This window comes from Bos indicus, chromosome 11 (assembly GCF_029378745.1).
Source record: "Bos indicus isolate NIAB-ARS_2022 breed Sahiwal x Tharparkar chromosome 11, NIAB-ARS_B.indTharparkar_mat_pri_1.0, whole genome shotgun sequence".
Taxonomy (NCBI): domain Eukaryota; kingdom Metazoa; phylum Chordata; class Mammalia; order Artiodactyla; family Bovidae; genus Bos; species Bos indicus.
Window position 1 is genome coordinate 103,650,143 of NC_091770.1, and position 22,887 is coordinate 103,673,029.

The 22,887-nt window shown below is 64.9% G+C and overlaps 1 protein-coding gene across 2 annotated transcripts in view; it reads right to left on the bottom strand.

Moving 5' to 3' along the window:
- Nucleotides 1-251: 251 nt before the first annotated feature.
- Nucleotides 252-22,887, bottom strand: part of NOTCH1 (notch receptor 1) — a 45,965-nt gene continuing 23,329 nt past the window's right edge. For both annotated transcript variants that reach the window (XM_070799603.1, XM_070799604.1), the window contains 28 exons: nt 22,730-22,885; nt 22,385-22,570; nt 22,046-22,159; nt 21,247-21,360; nt 20,747-20,980; nt 20,544-20,654; nt 19,889-20,081; nt 18,303-18,448; nt 17,989-18,102; nt 16,128-16,247; nt 15,238-15,390; nt 14,340-14,568; nt 13,539-13,740; nt 12,583-12,736; nt 12,264-12,448; nt 11,715-11,847; nt 11,311-11,568; nt 11,120-11,232; nt 9,630-10,201; nt 8,996-9,391; nt 8,302-8,450; nt 7,343-7,559; nt 7,074-7,161; nt 6,830-6,995; nt 5,981-6,276; nt 4,799-4,946; nt 4,580-4,677; nt 252-3,346 (listed from right to left, as the gene is read on the bottom strand). In XM_070799603.1, the coding sequence (XP_070655704.1) occupies nt 1,892-3,346; nt 4,580-4,677; nt 4,799-4,946; nt 5,981-6,276; nt 6,830-6,995; nt 7,074-7,161; nt 7,343-7,559; nt 8,302-8,450; nt 8,996-9,391; nt 9,630-10,201; nt 11,120-11,232; nt 11,311-11,568; nt 11,715-11,847; nt 12,264-12,448; nt 12,583-12,736; nt 13,539-13,740; nt 14,340-14,568; nt 15,238-15,390; nt 16,128-16,247; nt 17,989-18,102; nt 18,303-18,448; nt 19,889-20,081; nt 20,544-20,654; nt 20,747-20,980; nt 21,247-21,360; nt 22,046-22,159; nt 22,385-22,570; nt 22,730-22,885 (6,500 nt within the window). In that variant the 3' untranslated portion in view covers nt 252-1,891. The remainder of the gene's footprint in view (nt 3,347-4,579; nt 4,678-4,798; nt 4,947-5,980; nt 6,277-6,829; nt 6,996-7,073; nt 7,162-7,342; nt 7,560-8,301; nt 8,451-8,995; nt 9,392-9,629; nt 10,202-11,119; nt 11,233-11,310; nt 11,569-11,714; nt 11,848-12,263; nt 12,449-12,582; nt 12,737-13,538; nt 13,741-14,339; nt 14,569-15,237; nt 15,391-16,127; nt 16,248-17,988; nt 18,103-18,302; nt 18,449-19,888; nt 20,082-20,543; nt 20,655-20,746; nt 20,981-21,246; nt 21,361-22,045; nt 22,160-22,384; nt 22,571-22,729; nt 22,886-22,887) is intronic.

Consider the following 22,887-nt stretch of genomic DNA (forward strand, 5'->3'; position numbering starts at 1 on the left):
CCCCAGGCTAGTAAGTGGTGCCTCACCCTCCGTGACCCAGACAGTTGAGAGACAGCTGAGAGCCTGGTTTTCGGGTTCTGTGTGCCCTGCTCCCTGTGGGGTCTCTGCCCCGCTGCACAGGGCCTGGCAGGGTAGATGGACACTGGATATCTGACCCGACAAAGTGACCCTGGCACCCAGGAGCCTGGGCTGGCATTCCCTCTCTATCGCTCTCCCTCCCTCTCAGAAAGCAAGCCAAGACCACAGTCGAGTTTAGCAAAATCTGGACGACCATCGGAATCATTTTTATTGCAATGTTAACAAAAAAGATGAAAAAAAATACATCATTTTAATCACCTACAGTTTTGTAGGTAGATAACTTTTTTAAAAAGTTTTCTTTTTATGTAAACTATACTCTATCTTATAAAACACAAAAAGAAACCACATCTTAGGAAGAGTCTGATCGTGCCCACTAGGGGTGGCCCCACAGCACGCCCGGCGAGGCTGGGACAGCAGACTCAGTGCGGTGGGCCGCGGGACCCCCCGGCTTTGCTCTCAGGAGCTACGGTTCGGCAGCTGCAGGTCGTGGGGCCTGGGTTCTGACATCCCTTATCAGCACGACCCTGACAGATTTGTCCAATCAGATTTCTTAAACAAAATCACCCTTTAAAAATGTATTTACAGATATGTATCTGCCACAGGCTTATACTTGATAACGTAAAAATCTGCTCTACCCTGGGCACACACCCACCCCCTGAACTGGGAGGGGTGGCCCGCGAGCAGGCTCCTGGTGACCCGAGCACCCCAGGGCACACCAGGCCCTGGCACCAGGGTCTCTGAGCACTGAGGCTGGACACACTCACATTTTTCCAAGTCTCCTATAAAAACCGGGCGCGTCGGCACTGGGCCCCAGGGGCGCCAGTTCATCTTCCGCTGAACCTGGGAGATGCAGTTCAAGTTGAGATGCCTCCAACAGGGCGGCCCGGCAGTGTCTTTCCCCAGGAAGGGGGAGGCCTCCCCAACGTGGGGTCCAAGGTGAGCACCACATGGCCACACCTCCGACTTCTCACATGATGCTAAACATCAGCAGGGGCGAGGGGCAGGGGAGACTCCAGAAAGAACAAGAACTCACAATGCCAAAGAACAGCTACGTAATACTGCACCTGAAACAAAGATTCATGATTGGTACCATGAGATGTACCCTGGGCATACCCCAAGAACACGTTCTGAGAGACATAGCTTTAAAAAGTTTAAAAGTACACCGAAATGCATGAACCACATCATTTTACACTTTACTTTCCTACTTCAGGTACAAAGTAACCCACGTGCCAGAGGAAAGGGCTTGCTTTTCTTTCTCTAGACGCATCTTTTCATAAGATGCAGGCAGTCCTGGGAGGAGGGCGGTCCGGGTTTGGAGGTGGGGGTGAGGGGATGTCTGGGGAAATCAAAGCAGGCCCCGGGCACCCCTGGAGCTTTCTAAACAATGCTGGCTCAGACCACCCTTGTCTGACATCATTTCTTTTGGGATTCAAAAAAGAGGAACTCAATAAATAAATGGCATTTGCACATCATGAATCTTTGTTTATATTTTACAAATACCTAGGAGTCTTTATCCTAAGTAGGAAAATCATGACTGAGAACTAGTTTATTTTCTTTGAGCAGATAAAAGTTTCTACCTGATGCCATACAAAACAGTACATATAAATAAAAAGGCAGTGTTTCCATGTAAAATAAAAGTACATAAATAAATACTAAAAAAAAAAATTTAAAAACCCTTGTCCTCTTATTTTGTATAAAAACACATTTGTTGAAAAAAAGCTCCTTTGGTCGGCCCCGGCATCCATGGAGCGCACGCACACGCCCCAGCAGGGCTTGGGAAAGGAAGCGCAGGGTCCTGGGGGCAGCCGGCTGTTTACTTGAATGCCTCCGGGACGTGGGCGATCTGGGACAGCACGCTGGTGGGCGGGCTGGAGATGCCCTCGGACCAATCCGAGATGTTGGAATGTGGCGAGGAGCTGGACCACTGGTCGGGGGACTCCGGGGACGGGGTGAGGAAGGGGTGCTCGGGCACCTGTAGCTGGTGGCTGGGGGTGTTGTCCACGGGGGAGGACGAGTAGCTGTGCTGGGAGGGGGGCGTCAGGAACTGGGCGGTGGTCATGGGCGGGGCCATCGTGGGCGGGGCCAGCGTGGACGGCAGCGATGTGGGCAGGACCTGGCCGTCCTGCGGCAGGACGGTGTGCGCCGCCAGGTTGCCGGGCCCCAGCGGCTGCATGTCCGCCTGGCTCAGCTCCCCTCCCAGGAAGCTCCGGCCCAGGTGGCCGCTGGCGGCCGAGCTTACGCCGAGGTGCGGCTGCAGGTTTGGCTGCGGCGGCATGCTCGGCGGCTGCATCTGTAAGTTCTGCTGCGGCTGCACCAGGTGAGGCTGGGAGGCCAGCCGCGTGCTGGGCAGGGCCTGGTAGGTCATCACCTGGGACAGGGCGGGGGCGTGCAGCGGGCCCACCGTGCCATGCTGGAGGCCGGCAGCCTGCGTGCTCAGGGTGCCCGGCGTCACGCCCCCTCGCAGCGGGTTGTACTGGTTGGGCACCAGGCCGTTCTGCAGCCGGGACAGCCACTCGCACTGGCCATTCAAGCCCGCAGCTCCACCCACGGTGAAATTCACAGCCCCACTGCCCCCACTGCCGCCCGAACCCAGGATCGTGCTGGTGCTGGAGGCCACGGGCAGGTGGGAGAGGCGTGGTGGCCCTGCCTCGAAGGCCAGCCGGCTGCCCCCGCTCAGCACCGCCATCTCGGGCTTGGCCGCCACGCTCAGGTGGCTGACGCCCAGGTGGGTCTCGGGCATCCCGGGCAGGTGGTTGAGGGGCACGGAGGGAGACGGCTGGAAAGGGGAGGGCAGGAGGGGTGGGGAGGCCACGTCTGACAGGTAGCCGTGGGGGGACTCGAGGGAGTCCACGGGCGACATCACGCTCCCGCTGTCCAGCAGACAGCCCTTGCCATCTTGGGACTTCTTCCTCCGAGCCTTGAGGTCCTTGGGCTCCTTGCCGCCGCAGGCCAGGCCCTTGGTGCTGGGCTTGCGGGCCTTCTTGCCCTGCATGGGGGGCTTGAGGTTGCCCAGGTAGCCGTTGGGCGAGCAGAGCGGGGGCGACAGGGTGGGCGTGCCGCCCAGGGTGGCGCCATGCAGCGGGGGGCTGCGCACCAGGCTGTACTCGTCCAGCAGCCGCACGATGTCGTGGTGCATACGCTCCTGCGCGATGTCGCGAGGCAGGCGGTCCATGTGGTCTGTGATGTCCCGGTTGGCAAAATGGTCCAGCAGCACCTTGGCGGTCTCGTAGCTGCCCTCCCGGGCGGCCAGGAACAAGGGCGTCTCCTCCTGGGGGGAGCAGACGGGGGCAGGTGCAGGGGTCACCAGTCACCAGATGGACCAGCAGTCAGCCCCGCCTCCGCCCTGCTGCGGAGGGGAGGCACCTCATCTCAACCCTCCCCCTAGAGTCCTACCATCACTGTTACGTCTTACAAACAAAAACACCTTAAACGCATCTTCTAAGACCCAGAGGACCTGTGGGATCCTATATTCTAAACCAGTGGGGATCCACCTTCATGGGGTCAGAGACCCCACAGGAAATCTAACAGACTGTGCCCCCCCTTCCCCTCCTCCAAAACCACACAGATGGAGACCCTGCCACGATTTCAGGGGCTTCAGGGTCACTAAAGTGTGTCTGTGGGCACCAGTTGGTCCCCGAGGAACCCTGACATCTTAGCTCTGTCCCCAGGGCGTGGTTTTCTCATCTGTACAGCGGACATGCCACGTATGCCCCATGAGGCTGCTGTGTGGGCTGAGGCCGATGGTGTCTGCCTGGCATACATGTGGCCTTGGCCGCAGCTGCTGCCCTGCCACGGCAGTCCTGTCACCCCAGTCACGCCAGTCACCCTGTCTCCCCAGAAGGAGGTGGGATGATGCCTCTGCCCCATGGCAGACTCAGAAGTGACCGGGCCCAACAGCATCCCCTGCGTCCCTCCCCCAGGACAGGAGATCCCTTCAGGGGTCAGTGAAGGAAGGGGCGGGTTCGGGGACACAGGAGCCCAAAGACAAGTGCAGGAGACGCAGGGCCAGGCTGGGGTTGGGCAGGAAGGAAAGAGCACACTTTGACTGCAGGGACAGACTGCGGCGAGGCTGAGGGAGGCCGGAGGCGGTCCACGTGTAGAAGGTGGACACCCACCGTTCCATCTGGGGGCCTGGCAATGCAGAGCCCCCCACCTAGCCCACCGGCCTCTTGGCTCAGCATGCACCATCTGGGTCAACCCGCCCTGGCCGGTGACAGCCAAGGACAGAGGTGAGGTCGCAGGTCACAGTGACATGGGGGCGGGGGGACAGCTGCAGCTGCCCATGCCCTGGGCCCGGGAGGGGACTGATAATGTGGCCAGAGGGAGGCAGGGAGCGCCGACCACACGGGCACCCACTACGGGGTCCACGTCTCTGTTTCCCCGGGGCTTCTCCTGGGACTTTACGGGTTAGGGAGCCGAGGCCCAGAAGCTGAAGTCGTGGCTCGGGGTCCCCCGGTCGGGAAGGAGTGGCAGAGGGGAAGTGTCGCGCCAGCCAGCCCACCTTGTTGTTCTGCATGTCCTTGTTGGCCCCGTTCTTCAGCAGCACGACAGCAGCCTCCACGTTGTTCACCGCGGCTGCCCAGTGCAGGGCGGACTTGCCTGCGAGGGGAGCAGAGGGCGGGTCAGGAGTCGGCAAGCAGGTCCGAGGTCGGCAGGCGGGTAGGGGTGGGCAGGTGGCCGTGGTGTGCCCCGTCCCTCGGGCTGGCCCAGCCGGACTCACCCAGGTCATCCACAGCGTTGACGTCGGCGTGAGAGTTGATGAGGTCCTCCAGCATGCCCTCCACGGCCAGGCGGGCAGCGAGGATCAGCGGGGTCGTGCCGTCGTGCATGCGGGCATCCAGGTCGGTGGCTCGGTTCCGGATCAGGATCTGGACCACAGGGAAAGTCTCGGGCTCAGCAAGTGTGAGCGTGAGGCCCCCGCCCGCTCCGGGACACGTGCTTGGGACTCAACCCGATTCGAATGCAGCCCTCCTGGGGTCGGGTGGCCCCAGGGAGCCCGGACACACGTGGCATGGGAGCCTGGGGAGTGGGCAGAACTCCACCAGGCTCTGCCGGAGGGGTGGGGCTGGAGCATGAGAGAGAAGGATGGTCATTGTTCGCAGGCGGGAGGGGGGGACGAAAGGAGCTGGGGAGGAGCTGTGTGTGGACCGGCATCACCCCGAGAAGCGCCCAAGGGAATGTCTCTACGTGCCACAGAGACCGCCTGGGCAAACTCGGCCAGGGCCTGCCTCCAGGGGCTCGTTTAATTGTCCCCAATCTCTCATTTCCATAAAAGACAACATGTCGGAAATCATTAGACTTTTGTGACACCCCCCATTTGTGCCCCATTTACCTGCTCGTCTGTGCAGAGCAGCATGGCCCGGGGCCTGGGGGTTTGTGGCCAGGGGACCGGCTGGCAGCTTTCAAAAGCTGCTTCTGCCAGGGATGCTCCCCAGAGACCCAGGCACCCATGTCCCTAATCCATCCTCATCCTGGAAGCCCAGCAAGGCCAGAGCCGCCCCCCCACTGCTGCTTGCAGGCAGCAATCAGCAGCCTCTAGCCCTTCTCCCCATCGCCAGAAGCGATCGATGCCTGCAGCCAAAGCGGGGAGGGCTTGGGGGCCGGGAGGGGCAGGCGCAGGGGATGGGCCTGTCTTGGGTGACAGTAAGGAGGTCCTGCCCCTGTAGGTCCCTGTGGCCTCTCCTGCTTTAGCACCACCAGCCTGGCTGCCCCGAGGGGATGCCACAGAGGATTTGACACCCTCCCTGGCCTCACGCCCCCTCCAGGGTACAAAGGTTTGGGGTGCGGGGGGAACCCCAGCTGTCCCTGCTCTGGCCAGGCTTGGAATCAGGGCTCTGGGCCCAGACCAGGAAGGAGGGAAGGCAGGCGAGGGCACGCAGAAGGGCGCGTGATGGCTGCCCACCTGGAAAACGCCCTGTGCGTCGGCAGACACGGCCGCGTGCAGCGGGGTGCGCCCCATGTTGTCCTGTATGTTGGCGTCCGCGCTGGCCTCCAGCAGGCGCTTGGCCGCGTCGGAGCGCGAGTAGCGGGCGGCCAGGTGCAGGGCGGTCTCGCCGGTGCGGTCCGTCTGGTTGTGCAGGCTGGCGCCCTGGTAGATGAAGTCCGAGATGACCGCGGGCGCGTCCTCCTCCTCCTCGCTGTTGCCAGTCTCTAGGCCCCCTCCGCTGCAGGAGGCGATCATGAGGGGCGTGAAGCCGTCTGCAGCGGGGCAGGACAGGGACGGGGCCAGGTCAGGAAGGCTGGCCCCTGGCAGCTGCTCCCGGGGGTAACAGACCTCAGCGGGGGCGCAGCCCACAGAGGCCCAGTGCACACGGCCACACTGCCCAGCACCAGTGCAATCCGTCTAAGCTCCCCGAGGGCAGAACCAAGTCCAGCTGCCAGGTAGCTGGTGGGCTCCACGTCCTGACCTGCCCGAGACCTTCACCCACAGCCCCGTCCAGGAGACAGAGGAGGCAAGCTAACAGGCACTCTGGGTGTCTCAAAAGATGCATTTTGAAAGAAGAAATCAACTCTGAGGGCAAAGCACACTTTGAGACCTGTACTCCTAGAGGGGAGGCAGCAAGGAGGCTGACCAACTCCTGGGGGTCCTCACCCCCTCCAAGGCCTGGGGAGTTTTCAGGTACCGACCCTGAGGCTTGGGACAGGGGGGTGGGCGGGTCACCAGGTCAGGGAAGCGCGGGCTGCCCAATGCCACCAGGTGCCTGGGGGTGGAGCCCCGGGTGGGGGGCGGCGTGTCTGGCCAGCCACCTACCCGGCCCGCGGACGTTCACGTCCATGCAGTCGGCATCCGCCTCGCCCTGGGGAGGCGTGGGGGCCATGGCAGACACGCGCAGGTCGGCGGCGTCCAGGTGCTGCTGGGTCCACTGCCGGTGGTCCGTCTGGTCGTCCAGGTCAGGGAGGACCACGGGCTCCTCGAACTAAGGAAGGGCGTGGAGCAGAGGGTCACGCCGTGGCGCGGGGCGGGGTGGGGCAGGGACCCTGGAGCCCCGACTCACCCGGAACTTCTTGGCCTCCAGGCCCTCGTCGCCCCACTCGTTCTGGTTGTCGTCCATGAGGGCGCCGTCCGAGGAGTTCTTCAGGGGCCTGGGGGTGACGGGGCCGAGGGGAGGTGCGACTAAGCGGGGAGCGGGGGTCCAGGGAGATTCCCTCCCCTTCCAGGCCCCGCCCATGCCCGGGCCCGAGGCCGGCGCCGCGGAGGAGGGGAGGGGCAGCCCCGCCTCCCGCAAGCCCGGCCCCACCCAGACGCCCCGCCGCGCCCACTGACTTGAGGCCCACGGAGTCCTCGCCGAGGGGCTCGCGCCGCTTCTTCTTGCTGGCCTCCGACACCTTGAAGCCCTCAGGGAACCAGAGCTGGCCATGCTGCCGCCGGCGCTTCCGCGACAGCAGCACCCCGCAGCCCACGAAGAACAGCAACACGAAGGCCACCACAGCCACATACATGAAGTGCAGCGGCGGCGGCGGGGGCGGCTCCACCGTCTCACCTGCGGGCACAGCGGCCGCGGGCGGGCGCCCGGACATCAGGCCGCGCAGCCAGGCAGGCCGTCGGCCGGGGGCAGCGCGCTGGCTCCGCGGCCCGGCGCGTCCTCGCCCGCTCGCCTCCATCCCGCCCCCCAAAATAAGGTCATTTTCTACGCGATTAATCAGAATTGCAAACTATCGCTAAATTCTCTCCTGCACCAGCCGGCTATCTGGAGACAGCTTTTACTTTTTTCTCCTTTAAGGGAGAAGGATTAGGCAACTTCAAATCGCTGCACTCGCATCGAGCTGTTAAGACAAAGGATTTAGGGGGATTTTCCAGATACAAACTTCAACACTTCACATGACATCGATCAATTCTTTGCTTTCTCTCTCTTTAAAAAAAAAAAAAAAAAACTGTAATGATTTTGAAATAATACCCAACAAAGAAAAATCGGGAGGAAGGGGTGGGGCGAGAAAAGTCTCCCCTCCAACATTTGCTGGTGGATGTGTGGACTCCCTTGGGCCAGCCTCGCTGACAGCTGTTGCTACGGGAGAGAGAGCGTGCCCGGTGGGAAACCCCAGAAAAGCGCTCCCCGAACTCTGGATGGCGTGACACACGCCCCCGTGGGTGGCAACTGGCGCAAAGAACAAGAGCATCCCGGGGTGGGGGTGCAGCTGGGAGACCGTCTCCCATGCACAACCCCTCCCAGGACAGTCCAGAGCTCCCGTGGGAGTGCAGCTGGGGGAGCAGGGCTGGCCACTCACTCTGCACAGCCTCGATCTTGTAGGGGATGTTAAGGCTGCCCAGCGAGGCCAGCGCGCCCAAGAAGGCGGCCACGTCCGTGGCGCTCTGGAAGCACTGGGAGGATGACTGGACGCACTGCCGGTTGTCGATCTCCAGGTAGACGATGGACCTGAGGTAGGGGGAGAGCCCAGGTCAGGGGGCTTGGGTGCCAGCCCCCTCCTGGCACCCACCCGGCCAGCCTGCCCCCAGGGACAGGCTCTGGCTCCTGTGGAGTCACCCTGATGGATGGGCGGGGAGAGAGGGTGCTCCCAGAACCCCAGGGGGGCAGCCTGTGCAGGCGGAGAGCTGGGTCTGGACAGGAACAAGCCTGGAGGTGCACAGTGGCCCTGAGGGCTCGCCTTGTCCAGCACCAGCAGGGCATGCGTGGTGCTCACACCGACACTCCTCGGAGCGCTCCCCTGCCGGCAGTGGGGCTCCTACAGAGCCACGGGCGGCCTTGGTCCCCAACTCGGAAGGATGGAGGTGTCCAGAGCCCAGTCCCTCGCCTCCCTGAGAGCTGAGCCCGGGCAGGAATGCTGTCTCTGCCGCTCGCCCGTCACGGGAGCTGAAATCCCAGGTCTCTTTCCCCATCTTGGGAGGACAGTGCTGCCCTCTCTGGCAGGGGGGTAGCCCTGAGGGTCAGGGCGTGGAGGCCGCTAGGAGGGGCTCGCTCACCCGCGGATGTCCATGGGGTCCAGCTCCCTGCGCTGGCGTCTGCCCGCGCCGCCCAGGAGCAGTGGGGCCCCACCGTCCACGGAGCGCCTGACGGGGTGCTTGTGCAGCTCCTCCTCGCGGCCGTAGTAGGGGAAGATCATCTGCTGGCCACTGGCATCACGCTTGAAGACCACATTGGTGTGCAGCAGGCGGCTGAGCTCGCGCAGGAAGTGCAGGGAGCGGTTGCGCAGCTGCTCGGGCGGCATGAGCACCACCAGCACCAGCGTGCCGGCCGCCAGCCGCTCGGGCACATGCTCCGCACAGTCCAGCCCGTCCCACTCGCACTCCGCACTGTTGCAGCCCTGGTCGCAGTGCCCGTCCCTGAAGTGGTCCTTGCAGTACTGGTCGTACAGGGGGCTGGGGGCACACGGCAACAGCTCAGGGCCCCCTCCACGCCTGGGTCCCCTGGGGCCACACCTGCTCCTGTCCACCCGGAGACCCTCGGCCAGCACCCAGCTGTGCACTGCCCTGCCCGTGAAGCCCAGTGTCCTCCCACCCGCTCCGCTCCTGCTGGTGAGCGGACGGCCCCCTCGCCTGCCCCCCACCAGCCCCGCGGGACATCACGGACGTGGAGTGGCGTCCCCTCACGCCTTACTTGCACTGGCCTTCTGCGCGCTGACAGTCGAAGCCGTCGAAGAGGCAGCCGGCCGAGTTGCACTGGCTGTCGCAGCGGCCGTTGCTGAAGTACTTCCAGCACTGCAGGGACTGCGTGCAGTTCTGCCAAGGGTCGTCGAAGTCGAGGGAGCAGTCGCCGCCGTCCCAGCCGCACGCGTGGCTGTTGCACTGCAGGCTGCAGACCTTGTTGCCGGCCTCCTCGCGGCAGCCAGGGAGCTCGCAGGTCTCCTCGATCTGTGGCGGGGGGATGTCGAGGCCCACGCCGCCCCCGAAGCTGTAGTCCAGGATGTGGCACAGGAGCCCGTTGAACTTGGCGGGGCAGCGGCAGCGGTAGAAGGGGCTCTCGGCGGTGGGCTCACAGACGCCCTGGTTGTAGCAGGGGTTGCCGCCCACGCAGGGGCTGCTGGCCGGGAACTGGCACTCGGGGCCGGTGAAGGGGCCCAGGCACAGGCAGGTGGGGCTGCGCGGGCCCGCGATGCACGTGCCGCCGTTCAGGCACCGCAGGCTCCCGCAGCTGCGGGCGTCGTTCTCGCACGTGGCGCCCTCGAAGCCCTGCAGGAGGGGCCACGTGGGTGTGAGGGGTGAGCCGGCACCCCCAAGTGCTGGGGACCCGCCTGGCTGCTCCATTGCGTCCCCCACCCACCCACAAGGGCTGGCGGGCTTTCCTTTTAAAGAAAGTCAACACGAAACACTCGGGGGTGGGGGGGTTCCCAGGAATCGGGAGGGAAGGAGGGAGGGGTGGGCACAGTAGGAGCCTGGGGCACTTCTGGGCAAACTGACGGCCTCCTGGGATCCTGCAACAGGGCTCTCATAGCACCGGGTGTGTCAGAGCCCAGGAACACACGACGTGGAGTGGACTGAACTGAGCGTGTCAGTGTACAGGTCATTTAGCAACATGTTAATGTTGGTCGTTGACGGTAACAGTGTTCCCCAAATGCAAAAGAAAGCGAAAGTGAAGGCACTCAGTCATGTCCGACTCTCTGTGGCCCCAGGGACTGTAGCCCGCCAGGCTCCTCTGTCCATGAGGGATTTTCCAGGCAAGAATACTGGAGTGGGCTGCCATTTCCTTCTCCAGGGGATCTTCCTGACCCAGGGATCGAAGCCTGGCCTCCCGCACTGCAGGCAAACTCTACTGTCTGAGCCACCGGGGAAGCCCACAGGCGAGCAAGATGTTAATAATGGGAAAGCTGGGTGTGCAGGGGGCGAGGGTGCACAGGAACCCTCCTGCACCAATTTTCTACTAAACCGCTCTAAACATAAAGACACAAGAAAAACTGTCTTGAGGGGAACGCGGAGAGTGGAGTCCAGACACACGCCACCTTTTGCCTTCCAGCTCACCCGCAGGCTGGGGGCGGGGGGCGGCGGGGCAGTTCTGGCCACCCCAGGGCACTAGGCGTGCTGAGCGGGGGTGTCCTCCTGCCCCCTTCAGACCAGAAGCCCTCCCCACAATCTGCTGCCCATGGCACCTACCGCTGGGCACTTGCAGATGAACCCACGGGCCGTGTTGGAGGCCACTGCACAGCTACCCCCATTCTTACAGGGCCTGTCTTTGCAGCCGTTGATGACTGACTCGCAGCGGCGTCCTGGGGACAAGAGTGGCGTGAGGCGCCGACCCCCCGCCCCCAGCGCCGCCCGCCACCCCCGACCAGGGCGGCACGCACCGGTGTGGCCGGCGCGGCACTCGCAGTGGAAGGCGTTGACGCGCTGCACGCAGTTCTGGGTGCCACGGGCGTCGCAGGGGTTGGACAGGCACTCGTTGACATCCCCCTCGCAGCGCTCACCCACGAAGCCGGGCGGGCAGCTGCAGCTGTAGCCGCCCACCTGGTCCACGCAGGTGCCGTTGTTGAAGCACTTGGGGCCCCGGGACACGGGGTCGATGGGGGGGTTGCAGTCGTCCACGTTGATCTCGCAGTGCACGCCTGCAAGCCGGGCACCATCAGACCCCACGTGGCCGCTCTCGAGCCCCACGCCTCCCACAGGTGTGCCCCGGCCGGGGGTCAGACGTCCAGGAGGTGGACGCTGGCGACCAGCCCCCGACGCCCTCCCCAGGTGTGGCCAAGCCTACCCTGTGTGCCGCGGGGGCAGGAACACTTGTAGGTGTTGGTGAGGTCGATGCAGGTGCCTCCGTTCCGGCAGGGCTGGGACAGGCACTCGTTCACCTCCTCGGAGCAGTTCACCCCGTGGTAGCCGGCCACACACTGCAGGGGACGGCGAGGCGTGGGCCTGAGGCTCAGTGGGCAGCCGGGGTGCCCCCTACCCCTGTGCGGGCCGACGGGGCCCCACGAGCTACCCTCTTGCCTCGCAAAGCCCTCCTACCAGAAGGACCCAAGTGGAGACCCTGGTAAGGGCCCTGGTAAGCTGCGGTTCACTGCCCGAGGTGGGAGTTAGTATAGAGGTGGGTGAACCTGGGGGAGGGGAAACCCTGGCCTGCTTCTCAGGGTCTCCCTCTTGCAGGTGCCCCCAGAGGACAGCTCCTCCAAGCAGTCTTTCCTGATCACCCAGCCCTCCCGATGAGTCTAGTCTTCCCTGCCGCATTGGCTCCCAGCCCAGGGCCTGGCCCTCGGCAGCACTCAGGCCAGACACACACACCCCCGCCCCAGGGCCGGGTGCCCACCTCACAGGAGTAGCCGCCGGGGTAGTCGGTGCAGGTGGCCCCGTTCTGGCAGGGGCTGGGCGAGCACTCGTCCACCTGCTCCTCGCAGTAGCTGCCCGTGTAGCCGGCCTGGCAGTGGCAGCGGTGTGTGTTGCCCGCATTCATGCAGAGGCCCCCGTTCCGGCACAAGTGGGTCACGTTGACGCCTGCGGGGGACGCAGCAGGCGGAGCGTGAGGCCCCAGCTCCCCTCCCCAGGGGCCACCTCGCGCCTTGGGCAGCACACCTCCTGACCTCAGAGGTCGGATGCCCAGTGGGCACAGAGAAGCCTGGGCTGCTTACCTTGCTGCCGCGCGGCCACCTCGCAGGAGACGCTGGGCACGTCACAGTAGAGGCCGGTCCAGCCGCTGTGGCACTCACAGCGGTAGAGCGCGTTGGTCTGCCAGCACCGGCCGTCATTCTTGCAGGGGGACGAGTCGCACCAGCGCACAAGGGTCTGGGGACGAGGGGGCAGCCTTGCTCACACCCCACCCGCCGCCCCCACGGGCCCAGCCCACCCGGCGGGGGACACACATGGGCGCCAGAAACCCTCGCGCCCAAGGTGGCCCGTGACCTCCCCCCAGTCCACAGAAATGGACACCGAGGCCCACGGGGCCCCCCTGCTCGGGAGCAACTGGGGCTACGGGGGCCCCTCTCTTGCTCTGGGCCCTTGGTGGTGAATCCAGACAACAGGCTGCCTTTCCTTGGAGGAAGATTTTTCTTAAGAAGGAAACAGCTCTCTTCTAATTGGTGTTTTGTGTGTGAACATCTTTAAATAAGATAAACCTCTGATACTTTTACACAGTCTTCATGCAAACACTGGCGTTCAGCCGCCTTCCCCCCCAACAGCTGGTCCTTGTTCTTGCTCTGTGGCCTCTGCTGCCTGAGCTGGAAACCGCCCTGCTCACCACCTCTGCCTCCTTATCTGGCCCCTCCTCGGCTCCCAGGGGTGGGAGAGCCAGCTGGAATCCAGGCGAGGGGCCCAGGCATGCGGCCGAGGTGCTCGGCGTGTGCCCGGGCCCCCTCACCCGGCCAAGGCACTGGGCATGTGCCCGGGCCCCCTCACCCGGCCAGGGCGCTCGGCGTGTGCCGGGGCGCCCCCTCACCCGGCCCGGGCGCTCGGCGTGTGCCCAGGCCCCCTCACCCGGCCGGGGCGCTCGGCGTGTGCCGGGGCGCCCCCTCACCCGGCCGGGGCGCTCGGCGTGTGCCCGGGCCCCCCCTCACCCGGCTGGGGTGCTCAGTGTGCCCGGGCCCCTCACCTGGCAGTTGAGGCCCGTGTAGCCCTGCGGGCAGGTGCACGTGTAGGTGCCGTAGCTGTCGTGGCAGGTGCCGCCGTGCAGGCAGGGCCGAGAGTCACACTCGTTGACGTCATGTTGGCAGTAGCTGCCCGTGAAGCCAGGTGGACACAGGCAGGTGAAGGAGTTGATGCCATCCACGCAGGTACCGCCGTTGAAGCAGGAGCTGGAGGTGGGCAGGCAGCAAGGGGGTGGTGAGTTGGGGGCAGGACCCTGCCCAAGCAGGTACATCCATGCCGGCACCCTCACCGCCGATCAGGGTGGCCACAGGGGTCTGGGCACCAGGACAGGCCGGCAACAGCCTGGCTGAGCTCGGGGAGGCCAGAAGGAGTCCCAGGGAACCCCAGGCTTTCACACCACACCACACTCCTTTCTCTGCCTTCTTTAGAACTTGTGCTGAGAGGAGCCTCATATCACACACAGGTGTGTCGCGATCAAGACAAAGATGAGCAGAAACCAGACCGCGTGGGAGATAAATGCTAGAAACCGGGGACAAGTGTGACGTTCCACGCCGAGCTTCCTGGCAGCCAAGGCAAATAAGGACACACGCCAGTTACGAGGTCCCCGGCTAATGGAAGGAGGAACAGCAGTTCCTGAGGATAAACCACAGGGCTCCTGCTTCTAATCCCCAAGGGAGAATGGACAACGGCCCTTTCAGGAGGAACGGTGTCTCACACTGGCACCAAGTGCCCGCCCCCAGGCGGACATCTGCTGGGTACACAGGTCTGCCGGTGCCGCGCGTGGCCCCGTGGCCGACCCTCGCACCTCTCCGTGCAGTCGGGCGTGTTGTTCTCGCAGTGGATGCCACTGAAGCCCGTGGGGCAGGTGCAGGTGTAGCTGTCCACACAGTCGGTGCAGTTGGCGCCGTTGCGGCAGGGGCTGCTGGCGCACTCGTTGATGTCCTCCTCGCAGAAGGCGCCCTGGAAGCCGGGCAGGCAGTCGCAGAAGGCCGTGTTGATGCCGTCTGTGCAGGAGCCCCCGTTGTGGCACGGGTCTGCGAGGGGACCGGAGAGCAGGCCTGAGAGCTGGGCACCACCCCTCTGCCAGGGCGACCAAAGCTGCAAGCTCCTGGCACTGCCCCTGGGGTGTTCCGCAGGGAGCCCAGTCCAGCAGGCCGAATCATGAGCTTGGGGTCTATGCTGCCCCACAAGCTCCCAGTCCCCAGGCCATAAGGGTGGGCAGGCTTAACAGTGAGACCCACACAGGCCGTGGCCACAGGCCTCCCTGCCCTGCTGGTAATGCCAGATGAGGCACTCGGCCTCTCTTGGACTGCAGGTCGTGGGAGCCCCATTCCTCAGGGGTCAGGACAACTAGGTTAAGAGCCACGCTGGACGGGGCAGCTGCGGCCCCGGGGAGAGGAGCCCAGGAGTCCGGCTGGGAGATGCTAGGATGGACGAGTAGGGGGCCCATCAGCCTGGCACCACAGCCCCTGGAACTGCCCACGACCACCTCGCTGGTCGACAGCAGCCACCCAGCCCTGCCCCAGCCCTTCCTCCAGCCCCTTCCGAAAGGTCCAGCTGGATCGAGAGGGCTGCCAGCGCCAAGCGTGCACCCGGTACTGCCCTGCCCACCCTCCCACGTGACCCTGGCACGCTCCCTGCCCCGCGCCCGCCTGGGGACACGGGTCTGGGCGTCTCAGAGGCGGGGCCGGCCGGCCACTCACTGGGCCGGCAGTCGTCGATGTCCGTCTCGCAGTTGCGCCCTGTGTAGCCCGCCTGGCAGTGGCAGCGGTAGCTGCCGTTGGTGTTCTGGCAGGAGGCGCCCGCGCGGCACGGGCTCTTCACGCACTCGTTGATGTCGATCTCGCAGGTCTGCCCTGGGGAAGGGGACGAGAGTCGCTGGCTCGGCCAGTACCCACGGGGCACTGCCTGCCCCCCCAGAGCAGGCCCTCCAGTGCCACAGGACAACCCTCTGGGGGCGTCCGGGGAGGGGGGAGCTCTCCAAAGGGCTGCCCCCTGACTTTGGGCCAAGCAGGAGACAGACCTTCGAGCCTAGGAGGGTCCTGCAGCCCACTGGCTCATCCCCCAAGGACGGGGGCTCACTAGCAAGAGTCGCCTGAAGCCCCCGAGCCTCCCCACCCCCGTCCCCCCACCCTCTGGGCTGATCCTGCCAGCCCGTGGCCCCCGAGCCTCTCCGAGGCTCCCCACCCTATCCTCCTGGGCTCACCCTGCCAGCCCATGGCCCCCGAGCCTCTCCGAGCCTCCCCCAACCCAGTACCAGCGTCCCCTGGACTCCCCCTGCCAGCCCGTGGCCCCTGAGCCTCTCCGAGCCTCTCCCAACCCAGTACCAGCGTCCCCTGGACTCCCCCTGCCAGCCCGTGGCCCCCGAGCCTCTCCGAGGCTCCCCACCCTATCCTCCTGGGCTCACCCTGCCAGCCCGTGGCCCCCGAGCCTCTCCGAGGCTCCCCACCCTATCCTCCTGGGCTCACCCTGCCAGCCCGTGGCCCCCGAGCCTCTCCGAGCCTCCCTTTGTCCCACCACCCCGGACTCCCCCTGCCAGCCCGTGGCCCCCGAGCCTCTCCGAGCCTCCCTTTGTCCCACCCCCCGGACTCACCCTGCCAGCCCGCGGGGCAGGCACAGGAGAAGCTCTCATAGTCCTCTGACTCCCGACACTCACCGCCGTTTCTGCAGGGCCCGGGGGCACATGGGGCCAGCACCACCTCACACGTGGCCCCTGGGAGGGACAGGCAGGGTGGTGAGCCCCCCAGGAGCCCCAGCCAGAGGTCAACGCCCTGGGCACATCCTGACAGAGGCCACGGCAGCCACCATCAACAGGGGGTTCTACCGTCCAAGCACGTCTGGTTGCCCTGCGTGGGGGGCGGGGGGTACACACAGCGGGGCACCGGGCCCCTGGCTGTGTGAGTGCCTGAATGTGAACCAGGGGAACACTTGGGCCCCCACAGGCTGGGGGAATGGCCTGGGCCCCAGCCCCCGATAGTGCCAGGAGCAAGGGCTGGGCCGGGCCTGACAACCCCCCCACACACAACGTCACAGGGGCCCTGGACTGGCTCCCAGCCTCATGCTCTGCTGGTGGCAAAGGGCCCTGTACTGAGCCAGTGGCCTGGGAGCTGATTCCAGGGGTTCGGTGCCTTGGGCGGCTAGTGCCCATCTTGGGAGGCCCCTGAGCAAAGGCTGTGACTGCAGGGAACGTGCCAGCCTCAGCCCTCAGCATGGCTGCTTATCAGGGGAGCACCGGACACGGCGTCAGGACCCCGGGTGGGAGCGGGAGTCTGCCTGGACCCCGGCACTCTGGGTGACCTTTCCTCCCTGAGAGCCCAATGCGGGGTTTCCTGTTTACGGCCCACGGGGCTGTGTCCCGAGCCCGCGAGGAAGCGTTATCTTCCCGGCCGCCCATTATCTCCCCGGCCCGCGGGGGTGACCGGCCCGGGCCTTTCATTCTATCGGTTTCCACAGTGACCCCAGCCGGCAGGAAATTCGCCAGGGTTTCCGACAATTGTGCAGAGGGAAGCAGGAAGCGGGCGGACGGGAAGCGGGTCAGCACAGGCCGGCTCCTCCCCGCCGGCCGCCAGCCCCGATGGCAGCGTGTCCGAAAGGGACTCGGGTGTGCCCTGGGCGGCCACCGGGAGGGGGGCGTTTCCTCACCGGCCGAGGAGAGAAAGTCCAGGTCCCCAGCTTCAGTCAAAGAAAACACTGCTCGGACCACAGGCCGCCGGTGTCGTGAGAACCGCAGTCATGGGCCCCACCCCTGCCTATGGGGGCCTCTCAGGACCATCCCCAACGGCAGCACCCCCTGCCCCATCCCCAGGGGGCCTGGTGGCCTGAGCGTGTGTGAATTCCATTTTTTAGTACTTGCCAAATCTCTCCTCAGGAGGGGACCCACATCCCGCCTCCCCCGGCCGGGCCAATGGCAGCAGCTGAGATGCCAGGGACCCGTCTCCCGCCACTCTCAGCAGGAACACAGGGCTCCTTGTTTCCCCACACAAAGAGGGCCCGCCATCAAAGGACTCCCTCAGGCCTGGCCAGCAGTGGGGAGGGCAGCCTGGCCCCCCTACCTCCAGGGCAGCCTGAACAGCAGGCGGGGAGGCTGACAGACCAGGCCCAGCTCCCCCGCCAAGGGGGCCACCTCCCAGGCAGGTCCCCCAAGTAGGGACTTGCTTGTGCTCAAATTTTCTCCCAGGCACCTGGTTATTTTATGAGCAAAGACACCTGCAGGGCAAGGCCCTAACGCAGCCAGGCCTGAGGCTCGGAGCACAGAGCAGGGCCTTTGGGGTGCCTGCAGAGGCATGCAGACAAGGCCAGCCCAGGAAGGCCGCCCTGCACCTCAGCCACCTGCGCCACCTGCCGAGGCCCCGCCCCTGCCCTCCAGAGCCGCCCACACCACAGGCCCCGCCCCTGCCCTCCAGGCCCCGCCCACACCACAGGCCCCGCCCCTGCCCTCCAGGCCCCGCCCATACCTGTGTAGGGCAAGAGGCAGTTGCATTTGTACCCCGCCACGTCATCGATACACGTGCCCTGGTTCAGACACGGGTTGGATGCGCACTCGTTGATGTTGGTCTGGCAGTTGGGCCCTGGAGAGAGAGGAAACGCGGTCGGTGTGGCCGTCACCCCGGTGCTATGGCCAAGTTCTGCCTGGCGTGGAGGAAAAGCCCTGCCCTGAGCCTGGGACCTGGGAACCCACACCAGCGGGTCCAGGAGCCACCGGGGTTCTCGACAGCTGGCCTGTGTCCGGGCTCCACGTGGCCCCCAGGGCCTGCACCGTCCCACTCACCGCTGAAGCCCTCCCGGCAGGCGCACACGTAGCCGCTGGTCATGTCCTTGCACGTGCCCCCGTTGACGCAGGGGTTCGACTCACACTCGTCGTTGTTGACGTCACAGTTGGCCCCACTCCACCCGGGGTCACAGTCACACTTGTACCTGCAGAGGCGACCACACGGCGGCTCAGGTGTAGCCAGAGAGGGCGGGGCCTAGGCTGGGAGCAACCCAGACTCTGCCACCGTCCTACGACCTGATTAGATGGAGACACTGGCCCGCTCTGACCCTTGGAGTCCTTTAAACGACTTTAAATAGCCCACCTCGACTAAGATGGTGGTCAGGGTTTGGGACAGTGCCCAGTTCAGAGCAGTGGTCAGGAGACCATCCACTGTTCACCTGCTGCTTGACCCTGAACAGGCTGCTTACCCTCTCTGTGCAAAACGAGGGCGTGTGGTCCCTGCCATGTCCATCACCCCATTTAGATAGAGCCAATGCCAGGCACGTAGTGGGTGTCGGAAACTAAAAGTCAGCTTCTCTACACTCTAATGTTCTGGCACCACATGTATGGGCGGGGTTCCCACACCAGCTGGGTGTCCCGCAACCCAGTCCTGGCCCTAAGTGCCTGGAGTCAGCGCAGACTGCCCTCTACCCCCCAGCGAGGAATGGGACCCACTAGACTGGCCCCAGGTCAGACACTAACCCCAAGCCCCAAGTTGCCACCTCTACTTCTGACCAAACAGCCAGGAACCAGACCTCTTCCTTTGAAATTTGCAGAAACGGCTCACAAAACTCAGAAAAACTGTTTGACTTACTAGATCAACGGTTTACTATAAGCAGGGAAACCTGGAACAGCCCGACGGAAGAGACGTACGGGGCCAGGGATGGGGAAGGGCTCAGAGCTGGTCCCCACCCCATCCCAGCACCTGTTCGCCAACCCGGAAGCTCTCTGAACTCCCGCACTTGGCCTTTTTATGGAGGCTTCCTCACACAGGCGTGACTGAATACATCACTGGCAGTTGGTGATTAACTTGCCCTGCAGCCCCTCTCCCGTCCTCGGCGGGCAGGGTGGGACAGAAGGCCCCGGCCCCCAGCCTCAGCCTCGGATGACCTTCGCAGCCTCCTTACGGAAGCTCAGTGGTGGTTTGGTCACTGAGTCGTGTCCGGCTCTCGCAACCCCATGGACTGTAGCCCGCCAGGCTCCTCTGTCCATGGCATTTCCCAGGCAAGAATCCTGGAGTGGATTGCCATTTCCTTCTCCAGGGGATCTTCCCGACCCAGGAATCGAACCTGGGTCTCCTGCATCACAGGCTGATTCTTTACCGACTGAGCTGTGGCCCAAAGGGGCTCAGACATGACCCAAGACACCCCTTCCACTCTCAGAGATCTCACCTCTGGTCTGCTGCCTTGGCATAGACGCGTTCCCTGGTCATACTCGGAGCTGAGGGCAGTGCTGGGCTCAGACCAGGAGCCGAGCGAGCGCCCGTGCATGGCACCCTTCAGGGCTCCCACGGCAGACCCATCCTTGGGGAGCACCTGTCTGCTCCGCCCAAGACCTGCCAGCTCCCCCCACACCCCCCCCAGGGCGGGGCTCCAAGGACGCACCCGTTGAGGCTGTCGCGGCAGGCCCCATGGATGCAGGGGTTGCTGCTGCACTCGTTGACCTCAGACAGGCAGGTGGGGTCGTGGTAGCCCTCGGGGCAGCGACAGGTGAAGCCGTTGATGCCATCCTCGCAGGTGCCCCCGTTGTGGCAAGGGCTGTCCGCACACTCGTCAATGTTGATGTTACACATACTCCCTGCGGGCGTCCCAGCAGCTCAGACACCAGGAGCAGGAGAGGGGTCGGGCTCCCCGCCCTCGGAGCCTCAGTCTCCCTCTCTGTGAGCACCCCCCTCCCCCCGCTCCATCCCAGGCCCTCCCGAGGTTCAGACTCTCACCGATACAAGCTCTGCTCCCGGGACCCAGGGCCCACGCTGGACACGCTCGGGGCAGAGGGCAGCATGTGCACCGGGAGCCTGGCTCCACTGTGAGCCTGCTGGGCTGCTTCTCACCCAGCATGCCAGGTTCAAGGATGTCCATCCCAGCGTCAGCCAGACCCACCCCCCGCCCCCGGCCCTTCCAGAGCCTCTGCCGACAGCCGCCAAGGCTGCTGGCCCGAGAGCTGGGCCCCCATAGTCCTGAGACCCTGATCTGCAAGTCAAGGCCCCGACGCAGGCGGGAGAGCAGAGCCCTGCAGGCCCCCGAATCCTGGGCGGCTCACCTGTGTAGCCTGGCTCACAGGCACACTCGTAGCCGTCAATCTTGTCCAGACACGTGCCGGAGTCGCAAGGGTTGCTTGCGCAGTCATCCAGGTTGATCTCGCAGTTGGGTCCTGGGGGTGGGAGACCGGAGGTGGTCACGCGCTCCTGCTCGCTCATCTGCAGCTGCCCCCCGCCAGCCCCACAGCTGCCCGGGGCCAGGCACCTGTGGTCCCCTTGAGGCAGAAGCAGAGATAGGCGTTGTCGCGGTCCTGGCAGGTGCCCCCGTGGCGGCAGGGCTGGCTGTGGCACTCGTTAATGTTGCTCTCACAGTGGTGGCCCGTGTAGCCCGGCTGGCACAGGCAGGTGAAGGTGGCCACGCCGTCCTTGCAGGACCCGTAGTGGCAGGGGTCGGGGTCACACTCGTCGATGTCCACCTCGCAGTGGGGCCCCGTGTAGCCTGCAGGGGCGGGGGGCCGCTCCCTGGGTTACCAGGCTGTCCAGGACACCATCGAGCAGACCCGGGGTCCTCTTGTTCCCGCCAGGGAAGCCTGGGGATGTCTGGGGCACCCCCCGCAACTGCCTGGGGTCAGAGACGTGCCCTGCTCTTGGCCCCCTCCATACTGAGGGGTCACCTTTCCAGCCTCAGCCTCCGAGCAGCCCCCTCCCCTGGACCCCACCGCCTGCTTCTGCCCCTCCGCTCTGCCCGGGGCCACGGCCCCGCACCTTCTGTGCACACGCAGGTGTAGGTGTTGGGCCCGTCCAGGCACTTAGCGCCGTTCTTGCAGGGTGTGCTTGCACACTCGTCCACGTCATACTGGCACAAGTGCCCGGTGAAGCCTGTGGCCGGGGAGGGGACGGCAATCAGACGCCAGGGGCACAACGGCACCACAGCCAAGCCCTGGCTGGCCAAGGTCGGGGGGCAGGGGGCGCCCGGGAGTGCTTTGGCCAGGGCTGGGCAAACGGCAAACGCCCGTATCCTTGCCTCGCCCTCTTTCAGAGCCCACCCCTGGGGTCCTAGCCCTCCCGCCCTGCCCCCTCAGAGGAGGCTCAGCCCAAGACGGTTGCCATGGCTACAGCCGGGCTGGGCTGAGAATTCGGTTCCCAGCTCGGTGTCTGGGACAGTTGATTTGCATCGCAGGAGGTCCAGGGCTCTGACCCCCAACACCTCCCCGGGCCTGGCGTCCCCCAGCCGTTCCCTGCGACAGGCTCAGGGCCCCCACAGGCTCTATAGGCCCTCCTGGCCATCACATCCACTGCTGCCGGCAGACGCAGGTGGGCGTGGCTGGCCGGCCCTCCTCCCACCAGGGCACGACAGCAGGAAGGACGGTCTCTGGGCCCCGGGCTTCTCAGCGAGGTGGGGGCAAGGAACGCTGCCCGGCCCAGCTTTGTCTGCTGGGGGCTGAAAACCAACCCACCCCCCTGCCCACACTCCGGAGGTGAGGCTCTCACGCCCCCTTCCCGCCACGGGGACCTGACCCGGCCTTGACGCAGGGGCAGGGCGGGCAGCGGGGCCCAGTCTCACCAGTGGGGCACTCGCACACGAACTCGTTGATCTTGTCCAGGCAGCGGCCGTTCTGCAGGCAGGGGCTGCTGGCACACTCGTCCGTGTTCACCTCGCAGTGCAAGCCCTCGTAGCCTGGCAGGAGCGGGCTGGTCAGCAATGCCCCATTCTCTCCACACCTGCTCCCCAGGGCTGACCCATCTGCCCAGCGCTGGCCTGCTCTCCGCTGCGCCCCAGAGCCTAGCTCAAGTCTCCCCAGATAACCGTGGGGGGTCTGTGGCCTGGGTGGGCACGGAGGCCGGGGGCAGAGGCGATGCGACTTCCCCACCCCCAGGGTCAGGCGGGCAGCCGGCCGCGTACCGGGCATGCAGATACACTGGAACTCCCCGATCTGATCCAGACAAGTGGCGTCGTTCTGACACGGGTTCGATACACACTCGTTGACGTCGATCTCACAGCGCGGGCCGGTGTAGCCCTGCAGACACTGGCACTCGAACGAGCCCAGCGTGTTGATGCACTTGCCCGCGTGCTCACAGGGGTTGGCGCCTGGTGGGGGCGGGGGGGGCGGTGGATGCAGTACGGGTAAGGGGTGCTCTGGGAACCCTGGCCTCTGGAGCAGTTGGGGCTGTGCCCGCCTCCCCATCAGACCCGCTACCCCCATCGGACTACGTCCAACAGGTTCCCCAGCACCCCGGCGGCCCGTACCCAGCGAGCACTCGTCCACATCCTGGCTGCAGGCCGGCCCCGTGTACCCCGAGGGGCAGGTGCAGATGGCCTTGCCGTTGACGGGGTTGGTGTCGCAGTTGGAGCCCTCGTTGCAGGGGTTGCTGATGCAGGCGTCGTTCAGGTGGCACAGCAGACCT